At 39.0% G+C, this 15,272-nt stretch overlaps 1 protein-coding gene across 1 annotated transcript in view; it reads right to left on the bottom strand.

Annotated features, from left to right (window-relative positions):
* LOC126161364 (dynein axonemal heavy chain 7) overlaps positions 1-15,272 on the bottom strand; it is a 1,035,864-nt gene that overhangs the window by 672,144 nt on the left and 348,448 nt on the right. Inside the window, exons 15-16 of the mRNA XM_049917134.1 lie at positions 2,823-3,060; positions 1,607-1,722 (exon numbers count right to left, since the gene is read on the bottom strand). Coding sequence (XP_049773091.1) covers positions 1,607-1,722; positions 2,823-3,060 — 354 coding nt within the window. The remainder of the gene's footprint in view (positions 1-1,606; positions 1,723-2,822; positions 3,061-15,272) is intronic.

Below are 15,272 nucleotides of genomic sequence, written 5' to 3'. Positions count from 1 at the left end.
GAATAGAATCAATTTGTAAAGTGGCTCTGATCTATCATAGATCCAAAAGCTTACAGCTCTACAAACAAAAGCTAATAGTTAATGCTTTATCTGATCTTGATGAACAAATAATCACAGTTAAATCACATGATGGAATGAAAACAGTTCAAGTATCAGAAGTATTCCTCATGATATGGACACATTCCTGGAGATAAAAAAAGTTGCATCTAGAAAGAGATTTTGAAGTGAAATGAAATGTGTGTCAGAGGAAGGGAAAATCCGGTATATGGAATAATTCAGTGCTCTATATTATTTTCTCCTTAATCAATCTATGACCATTTGTCCTTGGCATGAAATGTACCCCATTTTACAAAAAAGCTAGCCAGCTATCATGGCATAGACTGGAAGGGTTGTGTGATTATAAATGTCATGTGGTCCAAGTCACTTAAAATAGATTTCAAATGTTATTTATTTCTACACAATTTCTGTTCAGGAAAGAGCTGGTTATGCTACAGGCATTGGGATGATGTACATAGCTGCAGTAACCTTTCAATAACGTAACTGTTAAGGTCATCCATTGTGTTAAAACAAAAACAACTGTAATCTCAGTGCTGGGATGTGCTGATAATGACCCTGGAATTAATTCCAAAAGTGGATTATAAATGTAAACAAGAACACTTAAAAGTGCAAAAGCAGTTCATTGATCTGTATAATGCACGAGAATTCAAGTGTCACTTGTTATTGATCAGTCATCTGCATTTCCCTCCCAATATCACTGCTTCTGGACATAGGTGCAAACTGGCATTCCATCAGGTGTGTGGCTCCTGCCATCTACATGATTATAATTCACACCACTGTCAACATGCTTAGTTCTTCTGTTCTCACCCAAGCCTTGATTTCTCCCATTATTATTATTCTCCTCAGGTATTTAAATTAATTTATGTCCTACTCTAAAAAAATTTTTCGTATATTTTTATAATTTATTTCTTTAAAAGTTTATTTTTCTTACTTATTATAATTACACTTAGTTCTCACATTTGTATCTATCTTCTGACAGCCCCTCCAGAAAGACCAGTTACTTCCTCCTTACAATCTTCTGCATTTACTTTTCCTTCATTTCCATTTCTACCCCATTTAGCCCAATCTCTGATGTACGGCTTACAAAGTGGTGTAATTATTATTAAATAATAATATGAATTTTGACTGTTAATCCATTACTATTTTGGTTTTCCTAATCCACAGTTTGTCTTCCCTTAAGCACTTCAGCACTAACACTTTCTTCTTCCATTTTTCTCAATTTCTACTAATAAAACAATTTTAAGAATTTACAAATGATAGAGATTCAAACATTTCTAAATATATTCCTGGCTGGGTAGTTGGGGGAAGATGATACTCTTTTGTTACTACTTAATTTGCGAGAATGCAGACTAAGCATAAAACTGTGTGTTCACCTAGAAAAACATCTCAAAATAAAAGAGTAACATTATAAACCATATGAGAAATGCTGGTTGTGCTTTTACGAATCTTAACAGTCTTAACATATTAGAAGTTCATTCTAAGTTGCCAACATCAAAATTATCTTTAATGATTTCTTAGTTAGAAAAGTAAATTCCTTGCTAAGAGTTACCTCCCAATAATAACGAAGTTGACATAACCACTGGAAGTCATCATCTTTTAAAACATTCTTGTCAATAATTCCTGCAAGCACGTCCCTAGCATGGACATCCAGAACCACAAGAGCACCTGCAATAATTTAATGTCATTGTCATCAAATATTGCAGCACATGTCTGAAATGCAGTACAGCCACAGGAATATACACTAAACTAATGTTTAAAACTAGACCGATGAACATAATATGCACAGCTTCCTACAAAAATATGTAAAATGTGGTGGAATGAAACAAAATCATAAAAGACTAGTGACACATCATGATTTTGCACATAAAATAAGGGTCTTCCCTTATCCAAAGAATGGGTAACTCTAAAAAGCAATAATGTGCACTCCACCAATAGGTACCAGCTTCTATTCATACAGTAAAAGTATCACAGATGGTGGTGGGAGGTCTCACTGAGATTTTTGTGGTCATTCTAATGCAATGTTCAAATCACAATATTCTTTTGCAGAAGCTTGGGACTGCATTTGTCATGAGGACCAGCCTCTGTAAACAGCCACAAATTTTGAACCAGTGAATGATAGACTGTCTGTATCAGAAATCAAACATGCCAAAATAACTTACACCCTACTTAACACACATACCCCTACCACACATACCCCTTCAAAGGATAGAAACAAATGGGATCTGCTGGATGAAACACAAGTTAAAGTACCTAACACCATGTGAAGTTTCTTAAGGGTGATTTCAATGCTCAACTTGGTTGAAAACAAAAGTAAAAGAAACTGATCGTAAACTGTCCCACCTTCGCAAGAGCCAACCAAAATGGCTATAGATTGGTCTCCATTTGTAAAAGTCACAACCTGATGGTCATGTCCACTCACAGATTAAAGAAACACATCAACAAAGATAGGAAAGCTACAGTTATAAAATAAAAAGAAAATAAAAAACATGAAATGATGCAAAAAAAGTTACTTTCAAGCTCACTTTGTTGCAGCTTTCACCTCTGGAGAATGGACTGACTTTCCTTCAATGCTATTCTGTACACATAAATTGAAGGTTTTTTTGACATCTCTCTTTTTTCCAAACTTTAGACCAGTTCCACTTCTCATTTTGGTGAATATTCATTGTGACAAATGGGATATTTATGCTTTTGTATGTGAATAGCTGTCTGCAAACTATAAAATCAGTTATTTTAAATAAATCATTTACAATAAAATTTAAAAATACCTAGAGTAATCCTGTTCTGCAAAGACAGTTTTCCTCTAACTAAGTCAATTATTCTGTCTATCTGTTCATTACTCATATCAAGATATTGACGGAGGCCCATAGGACCTTTCCTGATTGCTTCATGTACTTCTGAAGTCCAGAAAGTCATTGAAACAGCTAATACAGTTTGACCTGGCCATTCCAGAACCCATTCATCTCTCTTCTTTGTTGGATATGCCAGCAAAGATTCTTTCACTTTCTGAAAAAGAACAAAGATTTTAATTTGTGTAACATGAAAGTGATTTCCACAAAAAAATACCAAATTTATTTTAAGTAATGAATTTCCTTTATGGTGATGGTGATAAAACTTGTTTCTGAATTATGAATGAACTGTAAGGAATAATATGTCTCTTATGTGTTACTCTGTGTAGGTAGATCAGTGTTTATTATAACTCACACTGAAGGTAACATGGATACCAGCAGAATAAAACAGATGGTATAGGAGGTAAATGACCCTGGAAATCACCAAGTAAATAATTATCTGAAACGAATCCAGTGTGTAGCAATGTCGTCTTAAGCTTATGCAATAATCCAGGGACAAATCCAAATCAGTATCATTAATCAGATGAGGTCTAAACTCAACTATTCAATGGTGCACAATGAAAGGCTTCAATGACTAGCAAGAGGCTGGCTAGCAATAACTGTGATGCTGTTTTTGGAGCAATAACTGTGCTTCAGTTTTTGGTGGTAAACACTTGCCGGAGGGCAGCAACACCAGAGATACTTGTCACGGCTGCTGCACCTCACGTGAAAGCAAGTTGGACATATCACTGGAGCCCAAGTATCTCTGATATCTTCTGACAATTGATGGAGTCTAGGGTGAAGCTTGGGCCAGTCTGATGGGCAGTAGGTGCTGGATATGGTGGATATGGGTCCTGCAGTTCAGTCTCCATGGGCACTTCAGGCCAAAAGTCTTCAGCCTTCATCAGTGGTGAGGGGAGGGGTCCACCAGGCTGGGGTGGGTAATGGAAATGGTGTAGGGAGAAGACGGGTTTCTGCCTCTTTGGGCTTCTGTCACTAGTCATCGTTGACTTCCTGTTGATGTCAAATGTACAGTGGAAGTCATAGTAATAAAGGGCAGACTGGTGGGTTGGCTTGTCCCTGAAATTGTTGCAGATGGCATTCCCACTCAGTAGTGGAGTAGGGGTGCTACATCACATTGTACGCAGAGCTGCTCCTCTCTGGCATCTACCTCAAACATCTGCCTGCCCCTGTTGCTGGTGGCGACATCTTGGGGCCACTCAATGTCCTGGCCAAAATTACGAGCCCAGACATGGGAGCCTACATGGTAATGTGTTTCTGCCTGTGAAGGGTGAGCCTGCTGAGTCCAGTGCAGCAGCTTGAATAGGATGAGGGGTTGGCACCCATGTAGAATTTTGTCTGGGCTACATCCATTTACGAGTTGGGCCAGTAGGTGGGAAAGAATATGGTGTGTGTGCTTCCCTGGATTCTGCTGTCATCGGTAGTTTGCAAATCTGAATCTTCAGTGTCCTTACCATCTCCTTGGATTCCAAATTGAATGCAGGATGTAAAGGGATGGTGGTCAGGTGCTCAGTGCTACACCATTGACAAAATCCTGAAGTGGTGATGCAGTGAACTGAAGGCCATTGCCAGAAATCTGAGTGAAAGGTGCCCCACTATTGCAAATATGATGGACATGGCACGGACAGTAGCTGCCGTAATGGATGTAGACACCCTTTTGACATATGGAAAATTAGGGAGGTCACTGACAACTAGCAACCATGTTGCTCCCCTGAAATCAATATGTGCTCTTTGCCAGAAGTAGTCAGGGTGTGGCCAACTGCATTGAACCTGATGGGCTGTGGGCCCATGCATGGCAGTTATGGATGGTGCATTCAATGGTGGTGTCTTCTCCAGGCCAACACACATGACACCACACTATTGCCTCCATTTTGTACATTTCCCAATGTGCAGGTGGAAGAGGTTCAGGACAGGGGGCAGTCATGGGAGGAACTACTACCTGGCATTCATCATCATCTTTAGTCAACAAAATGACCCCCTCAGTTATTCTAAGCCTGTGCCATAAGGAAAAATCGGTGCACCATTCCAGATCAGTGCCCTTAGGCAACCCCCCCCCCCTCCCCCCAACACACACACACACACATAAAAACACACACACACACACACACACACACACACACACACACACACACACACACATGCAGCAGACAATACCCTGCAGTGGAGTGCATCATGGACTGTTTCTCCTCCTACTTCAAATGCTGTAATCAGAAATTATTTAACGTTGTGCTGCTGATTTGCATCTAAAGCAAAACACTGCACTTGATGCCCATCAAATTTAGTACCTGAACTGCATGGCAAACGAGAAAATGAATCAGACTCAGAGTGACATGTGGTGATTAGTCACCAGTTGAAACTTAGCACCATAGAAATGCATATTCAACTTCTAGAAATACATATGACACTTCTGGATGCCATATATGATAGTCAACACTTCCTTCTGAATGTACAAGTAATTCCTCTGCACCACATTTAAATGATTTTGATGTAAATGCAATGAGCTGTTCTGTGCTGTCAGTATATTTATGGGGCAGTTCAGTACCACACAAATTTAATACTTTTTTATGCAGTTCATTGAGCAGATGGAAAATGTGGTCAACATTGGGAACAAACCTGGAATATTAATTTACTTTGCTGAGAAACGACTGTAGTTCTTTGAGGTTCTTAGGAGCCACTAAGTTAGTGATTGCATACACATGATCCTGTGAGGGTGTGAGCACATCTCTACTTAATACATATATGTCCCAAGAACTTGACACTCGCCTCAAAGAAATCATATTTGTTGAGGTGACAATGCAGACCATGGGGTTTGAGCCACTCAAACAATATCTGTAGAATGCGCAGCTGCTGCTCCCACTTGGCCCCGGTAACACACTGGATACACTGAATGAATTGCCCAAGATATCTCTGAAACACTGTAGGCATGTTTGCAAACATAATGGCAACCTGTTATCATCTACATGGATGAATGAACAGATTCCTGAATGTGCCCGGGGCTACAACTACCCTTAATGGGCTTATACAGATTAGGCCTATAGTTTCACTCAAAATCTGTCTCGGTCACCCTCAACCCACTGCTGTTACACTTTCAGAAAATAGAAGAATAAAATTAGGCAATAGACAGGGAAAAAGATTGAGAAAATGCCACTTGTTTTGCTTTGTTTAAAGTGGATCTCAGCCTGCTAATACATAATCTATACACAATGCTTCTGCAGCCATTCTCCATGGATCATGGCAGCATGAGCCAGGTCATGCCAAGATAAAGACTGCAATGTATTAGCAAACTTGAGTTACGCATTTGTAGCCAATCAGCACGGCATAGCCTTAGCGACAAATGCAGTGATTGGAAACTTAAAATACAGTTAAACATTCATTATTACATCTTATTAGAACTGATTTGGTTTTGGACGTTCCTGTTTTGTGTCAGCTGATACAAGGGTATTTACTTGACTAGGCATTATTATCCCCTACACTTTATATTTACAGTATATCCCCTTTTAGCCACTATCAGGGGTGGGACTTGTTTTAAACAAGTGTATTACACAAGGCCTTCAAAATTATGAAAAGGATAGTTCCTACTCACCATATAGTGGAGAAGCTGAGTTGCAGATAGGCACAACAAAAAGACTGAGCGTGGCCTTAGCAGCTACAAACTGCAGTCAAGTATGTGTATGTATGTGTGAGTTGCATTTGCATGAGTGTGTGTGTGTGTGTGTGTGTGTGTGTGTGTGTGTGTGTGTGTACGTTTTATTTCCAATGAAAGGCCTTTTGGACAAAATCTCATTTTCTGACAGTCTTTTTGTTGTGCCTATCTGCAGTCAGCATCTCTGCTATATGGTGAGCAGCAGCTATCCTTTTTGTAATACTGTTACATTCCAGCCTGGATTCTACATTGTTGAACCTACAAAATTCTTACTTGGAAAGCCATAGATGGTGCAGCAAATAATATACCAAAAGCAAGAGAGAAATGACCACAGAAAATAAGCTGCAAGATAGTGTGTAGTGTGCTGATGGCCAAATTTGTTGAAGCATGCCAGCCAAGGCAAACAGTTGAGTGGTATCCTGGCTTTCAGTGTACAAAACAGATTATGTCCAAGAAAGAGCAGTGATGCCATTGATGATGTGGGCTGCAGTCTGGATATGATTGATGGCACAAACTTTTTTGTGGTCTTTTGACAACAATGGGGAGCAAAACACTGCACAAGCCTCAGCTTAGTTCAGTACACTCCAGCAGCAAACTTCTACTGATAAGGATGAGGGATTGCTGCACTAAACTACTGAATCTTGTGTTGCTGGACTATCAGTGCTCTGTAAATCGGATGATGATGTGGATTGGAAGTGATCGGCTGATCACGGAGCATGATGGTAACCGATGCTACCAACAATGTCAACACCACAGGAATTATGGAAATAGCTTCCACTGACAGAATTACTTTGTGGCCTTTGGTAATTTTTAAGATAGCACTCAAGGTAGGATCAGATGCCTCTATAGCCTTGCACTAATTTCTTGATCGGGAGTGCGATTGATAATAACATTATGGATTAATGAGTTAACATGTGCTGTGCCACACTGTTTACAGGAAAAATCGCACTTAGATGCCAAGCCTCATAAGTCAGCAGCTCATGTTGCATAGGGTTTCTTATATTGCTTAACACACTGATTAAACTTGATCCTTGCTGCAATGACTTGAGTTTGGCACAGTCTTTCAGCAAACCACAAACACCAGAAAAAGTAAAGCTACTATAATCTGAAAGAGGTTGTAATTTTTGCACCACTTTTCGCAGCTTACTACTAGAAGATCTTAAAGAATGCATACTGATGTTTACAGTCACTTATTAGACTTGTGTTGCAAGAACTGCAGCAGCTGTGTCTGCTGTTTCTGGTAGAATTTCCACTACTTTTCTTGCTGTTACTGTTGCTGCAGTTGTTGCTGCTGTTGTTGCAAGTGCTTCTGCCACAAGTTTAGAAACTGGGGTTCCAAGCCTGACTGGAATAATTGCACAGTGAGGATGTTCTCATCACCACTCTTTTATACTACTTTGTGAAAGTAGGACATTGTTTATGATACTCTCACTGATGAAACAGGCAATTCACGAGGTAAATGACAGTGGTGGTCACAAAATGAACAAAAAAACCAAAGTGCGGCAACATTGTTTTAGGCATATACAACAATCCAGGGAGCACTCCAAATCAGGCAAAGTCAAAACTCAACTATTCAATGGTGCATAACTAAAGGCTTCAATGATTAGCGAGAAACTGGCTAGCAATAGCTGAACTGCGATATTTAGCAGTAAACACTTGTCACAGGTTGGTGCCATGTGACTTGGTTGCCATGGCTGCTGCATATCACACATGTGCAAGTTATGACTATTGCCTGGAGCCTGAGAATCTTTGACATGTTCTCCCTATTGATACTTGGGTGATGCAGAGAATCCACATCACCTTGGAGACTGAAGTATCAATGGAAAAGATGATGTTTTACATTTCAGGTGCTCTTTAATTATTTCCCCTTTCTTTATCACATAGAATAGTCAAGTCTTTTGTGGCGGCGTTCGTAGTGACAAACACTTCGCTGTAGAAACGGCTTACGAAGTCACCGCCACACTTTTAATAGCGGGCAGACCGGTCCGCTGGAACAGTGAACAGAAAGATGAAAACCCCAAACACTCTGATTAAATAAAAGTCGGTACTTATCTTTATTAACGAAGATACAGAAACACAGTAGTGAACTCCGTGTCTACAGAAATCTGTCTAGTTCGAGTCGGAGCGGCTAGGTCAGCGTCGGCTGACGACAAACAACAACTCTGCTGTGATGAACACACAACTGACTAGCAAGTACACAAATCGGTGGCGAGTATCCCACTGAGCGGCGAATACAGAACTGTCCTCGCGCTCGCGACTCCAGCGCTCAAGAAGCCAGAAGCCAGCGGTGGCGCGCGCAGACTTGCGGCGATTTCCTGTATCGCTGGCGCTGCTTATGCGGACGGCGTCCGGACTTTGATGGTGCCAACCTTTTGGCAGCGGGCTCGGTTGGCATTACTGGCTAGGATATAACAAAGTCTGTGCACACTAAAAGCAAGGGATTAAAGGGAAGAAGAAGAGAAATTTCACCAAGATTGTAAATGTGAAGACTACTATTACAATGTTTGGAAAAGTAGCAGATACCTTTCAGTACAATGAAACTTTGAATAATTGCTTTAGAGAGAAATGTTACAGCCCATGTACAAAGCCCCAGTTTGAAAGCATTTCAGTCTGTCAGAAAGTTGAAAAACAAAGAATGCTCTTCTGATGAGTAAAAGCTGCATTTTATACCAACAGCACATCCTACAAAAAGTGATCATTACTTCATTTTGAAAGACAGTTCTTATACAGGTACTAGCTCAGTGCTCAATGCTTTGCTCATTTTTTATGACTCACCAGTTGATCAATGGCATAATAGAAGAGTAGTAATCCTTGAGGAGCTGGATTTGTAATTGTACCAATAGATGGATTGAAGAAGTATTGCTTCTGCTGCAACTACCACCATTTGAACAGTGAGGCTCTGACAGATGCTTATCTCATTCCAAACATCATAGAAATCAATGATAACCTTAGGCAGCATATTTCTTGACAATGTACCTGACAGTGGGTACCACCAATTAGAGGTGGCTCTGTAGGATAGAGCAAGTCTGGATTTTCAGAAACTTTGGAATATTGTCAGTATAGAAGACTGCTGTTTGGTTTAAAGAACACACCAGCACATTCCAGTGTTTGTTGGATGGAGTGTTGAAAGGATTGAAGCCTTGTCAATGTTTAGTGTACCTGGATGACATAACTGTTTTTTTCAAGAGATAAACAGGAACACAGGCTGCAAATTTAACACTGAGTAATGAAAAATGTCACTTTGCATGGGAAGAAGTGAATTATTTGGGTCATGTAATTAGTAAGGAAATGGGAAGGACTGATCCAAGACTGATACAAGTGGTGGATCATTTTCCAATACCAGGAACAAACAAAGAGTTGCAGCCTTTCCTGGGTCTTGCAATTACTATTGAAAATTTGTAGGGGGGTTTGCAGATACAGCACAACCACGTATGCAGTTACTAATGAATAGTATAAAATTTTGTGGGCTGAGGAGTGTCAGAAAGCATTAATTAAGCCGAAGGAAGTATTGATGTCACATACAGTGTTGGTGTTCCTGGATTTTCAGATGGAATTTGTATTATCATGTGATACATAGAACCATGCTCTCTGTTGTGTTTTGAGCCACAAGGTTGATGGAGATGAACAGCCTATAGCTTTTGCACTGATTCAATTGAATGGAGCTGACAGGAATTTTTCTACCAGAGAGAGAGAGAGAAAGAGAGAGAGAGAGAGAGAGAGAGAGAGAGAGAGATGCTTTGCCAGTGTATAGAGAAATGTACTGGAGGAGTAATGTACTGGAGGAAGTTTAAAGTAGTGACTGACAATGCTGTTTTAAAGTGGTTATTATGTTTGGAAGACCCATGCAATAGACTGACAAGGTAGGTATTAAATCTCAGTGAATTTGAGTATGAAGTAATCCACAAACCAGAGAAGAAACATGAATATGAAGACACACTAAGAATGAAGGTAACAGTGATGCAAGCACTGGGTTAGAACCTTGCTGAGTGGCAAGCAGCACAGAGCACTGACAGGAAATGTAAGCAGCACCATTAGCAGCAGCAGTTCAGTATGTGTGACAGCTTGTTGTGTGGAAAGATGAGACTAGGACCATAAGTGGTTGTACCATTGAAGTTAATGGAAGAAGTACTGAGAGAAATGCATGATTTTGTTTTGAGGCTGCAGAACAGTGAATCGGAGGATGGTAGAGATGTACAGGTGGAAAGGAAGAAAAAGTGATGTTGATCACTATGTCAACAGCTGTGTACAGTGTGCACAACATACAGATTTTAGATGAAAACAAGTATTATTGTAGTGATTGCCAGAAGCCACAAAACAGTTTAGATTTATTAGGGTGGATGTGTTAGGACCATTTAACCAAACTCCATCAGGGGATCATTTTGTGTTGACTATAATGGACATTTCTCTCATTGTATAGAGATGCTGCTTATGCCGAACCAGCAGCCTATCACAGTCACACAAATGTTGGTGAATAAATGAGTACTGGAGTTTGGGATGACACACACAATAACTAAGATCAAAGGAAGAACTTCATGGCAGACCAGACAAAGGATTTGTGTCAGCTGTTGAGAGTGAAATAATCAAGAAAAAGTCCACTTCATCATCAATTAATGGAAGGATGGAGTGCATTCACTGAATGATCGAGAGGATGCTTAGTCATTCCACCATATGATTTGGGCCAAACAATTATATTTTGTGGTGAGTGCATACAATTTGAAGATACATAACAGCACCAACTAGTCGCCATTCAAGTTGGTGAATGTTGTATGGTAAAAAGGTGCCATTGCATTTGATACAATTAAGAAGAAAGGGAGCAGGAACAGAGAGTCAGACTGAGAGTTCATGAGAACTGTGAGAAAAGTTTGAAAGAGGCTGCAACAAGTGATCACTGAGGCATTGGAAAGGCAAAAGGAGGCAGCAAAGTGTATGGCAACTTTATCTCAGTACAAGGTGGGCCAGAGGGTGATGTGTGTTATGTTTTCAAGTCTGTATTCTCCAAAAGGGAAGACAATGAGGTTTGTCATACATTACCAGGAACCATACCACCTGTGAATGTGAAGCTACAGATGCCAACAAGATCAGCAACTGTACATGTCAGTACATGTCAGATGTTTGCAAACTTTTGTAATGTATCATATTATCATTATTATTATTTTCTTTTCTTTTCTCCCTCATTCTTTTCTTTATATATATATATATATATATATATATATATATATATATATATATATATATATATATATATATATATATATATACCTAAAAACAAAGATGATGTGACTTACCAAATGAAAGTGCTGGCAGGTCGACAGACACACAAACGAATAAAATAATAATTTTATACCACAGATAACATTGGCATACAAACAAAACAAGTAGAGATATGCTCTTCAATTTTTTAAATTCTTTATATTCATCTGTTTATCCCTATAAGAGGTAGCGGATGGACTTGTTACAAGTTCACCGAGTTAATACAGTTAAAAGATCTATTTATCCTATAAGTGGTAGCAGGCAGAGATATGAAGAGTTCTGCCCATTAATATTGTTCAAAAATGTCTACTCTAACAGGACATTAAAGAAGTGTTATAAAAGTTATTTGGGAGACGTAGTTTATTATTAAAAAACCATCTGTTCATCATTCCGCGATGTGCTGAGAATCCTGCATCAAGAGGATCGAAGCAAACATGAGCAGAAGAGGGTCGATCGTCATAACCGGCTCTATGCACAATGGCGATAACATGAAATATTTAAATTTAAATGGTGAATGTTCATCTTAAATGAATTGAATATTGAAGGTCTGTTGATATTAGTGCCAGTTAAAGTTCACTCAAGATATAGGTTCCTTCCAATTTCTTCCAATTATTCTTTCAAAATTTCCCTTTTAATTATTTAAGCAGCAATTTTTAATCAGTTTCCATTATATATTACTTATTTGTTCCCCTTGCGACTATTCAATGGTGACCGTTCAAAGGACGGCACCGAGAGGAATATGAGAAGACCTTTCAATTGTTGAGATAATTTTTTTTTTTTAGATAAATGATCAATTTTATTGTTACAAGAAACTAATGAGGTCTTTGTTGCAATTGTTACACATCTGTGAGATTGGAACTATTAACAACTTGAAGGAGCAAATTAAAATTTAGTACTGCCTACAAATAAGACGCACCAGGAATGTGGATTTCAGTGGTAAAAGGTAAGGAGCTGCTACGCTGTATGCTTATACGGCCGTGCTTGGCACTGTCTCTCTAAAAGTAAATAATCTCTTTTCCTTCCAATTAATATCCATTACGGAAAGTGCATTTCTATAGGAAAGACAAAAGTTTGTGTAAAGTCAACATTTAAGTGCAAAATCATTCATTCAAATTCTGTAAGACTGTATAAGAGAACAGTAAGGTTCATTAATGAATATGCATATAAAACTGCTTTAATTGAAAAGTACTAGTATAAACAAAATTTTGCTTTTGAAAATTTTTTTTCTTTTCATAATTTTGGTAAACATTGTTCACAGCAGAGTCAAATGAATGGCCATTGTTGAAAATTCATTACAAATTGCAATACGCAAAGATGGCAGAAATCCGAGCTTGGCAACAGTTGAAAGTAACGTGCCAACTCGTGAACTAGCCAATGGCTACTAAAAGAACCAGGTTGGCATCCCACTATTAATAAATTATGACACTGGTAATATAGCTAATCATGATGTTACTTTAATGACGCTTGATGAGACAATTTCTCAGGTCACACCGGGAAACATTTTTTCAAATAGTGAAACTGAAGTGCGTGACAGTGAAAATTCCTTTGATTACTTGCTCACGACATTGCAAACGCAAGAACAGGGAACAGTTCAAAAAAGCAATGTAAATACTAGTGACCCCCACAATTTGACACAAGTCATGTAACTAATAACACAACAGCTTAAGCCATCAAGCGTGTGCGACGGCTTATGCTGTCCACCACCGACTGCTCATCCAGCGTGTGCGACGTCGTATGCCTTCCGCGCTTTTTGTATTCATTTATCCTCTCCGCCAATGCAGTTTGAATGACAGCCACTAGATGGCAGTGCCATACATTCCTTAGCTTCATGTTGATGGAGTTAGGGAGTTAGCATTTGTGATTCACGTGGATTACGAAAGTTTTTGTCTTTGTGTGGGTGATGATTCTCTGCAGGTTGTGCGCAATAGCTGGGCTGATGGAAGATGAAGTTCTGCAACTTTTGATGGAGAGTGATATTGAGGAAGATGAGTTGTCATTGTCTTTTGATGATTCTTCAGATGATGAATCCACTGTGCAGGATGCAGTCTTGCCTAAATGGAAGGAATGTGACACTATTTCTGCACCTACTGCATTTACATTGAGTATTGCTGAAGGTAGGCTGAAACTCCGAATTCCTGGTAATGCAGGGCCATTAGCTTATTTTGAATTGTTCTTTGACAATGAAATAATAGAAATGATTGTCAAAGAAACAAATAAATATGTGGAATTCTTTTCACAAAAGGAAAGTGAAACAATACTTTCTCTGAATAAATCACGATTTGTAAAGTGGTTTCCGACTGATGGTGGTGAAGTCAGAGTTCTTTTAGCTTTATTTTTACTGATGGGGATTGTGTGTAAAAGACTGACTAAAATGTATTTTACCAGATGGAACATGCTAGAAACGCCCCTCTTCCCTAATGTTATGAGTGAAGAAAGATTTCATCTCCTGACAAGATTTCTACATTTTGCTGACAACACAGAACACCAAAATGTAAGTGGCAGTAAAACCATTTATAAAATTATGCCTGTGATAAAGCATTTGAAAGCAAGATTTCAGAGAGCTTATGAGCCAGGACGTAACATAATTTGACGCATCTTTGTTGCTGTGGAAAGGAAGACTCTCTTGGAAGTAGTGCATACCATTGCTTGGGATGAAATTTTTCGAACTGTGTGACAAGAATGGGTATTTATGGAACTTTATTTTGTACACTGGAAAAGATACTGATCTTCACTGTCAAATAACAAAGGATGATGATATACAGTCAACAAAGGTGGTGTTAAATTTGTGTGAAAATTTGTTAGGTGTAGGTAGGTGTGTGTATATGGACAATTACTATTCAAGTCCTGACTTGTTACAAAGACTTGTGGACAAGCGTACTGGTGCAGTATAAACACTTAAAACTTCTAGGAAAGGAATACCATATATTGTAAACAGGAAGTTACCAAAAGGACAGATCATCAGTGCACAAAGGGGAAATTGGTGGCTCTGAAATGAAGGATAAAAGGGAAGTTACAGTGCTAGCAACAAACCATCAACAGTAGATGTGCAAAGAAGAGTAAATGGGAGAGAGGTGCAAGTGACCCAGATACCTCTCTGTGTTTGTGACTACAACCAGAACATGGGGGGAATGGACTTGAAAGACCAGTTACCGGAATCGTTCCTTGTGGAAAGGGCAAAACAAGGTTTGGTACAAAAAACTTTTTAAGCATTGGCTGAATGTGGCTGTTTTAAATGCTTATCTACTGTATTGTCAGAATGAAAATAAGAAGGACCATTTAGAGCTTAGAGTGACACTCATAGATGAGCTCATAATTAATTATCATCACAGTGCCATTGAACAGAAGCAAGGAAGACCTTCTGATGTTGTCAGTGACTGTCACAGACTTACTCGTAGACACTTCCCAGAAGAAAATCCAGCAACAAAAAACAGAAGGGCCTAATGAGATGTGTGTTGTGTGCAACAAAACAGCAAAGA

Source organism: Schistocerca cancellata, chromosome 2, assembly GCF_023864275.1.
Source record: "Schistocerca cancellata isolate TAMUIC-IGC-003103 chromosome 2, iqSchCanc2.1, whole genome shotgun sequence".
Classification (NCBI taxonomy): domain Eukaryota; kingdom Metazoa; phylum Arthropoda; class Insecta; order Orthoptera; family Acrididae; genus Schistocerca; species Schistocerca cancellata.
The sequence above is the reverse complement of the archived record's forward strand: the minus strand, read 5'-3'. Positions and strand labels throughout refer to the sequence as shown.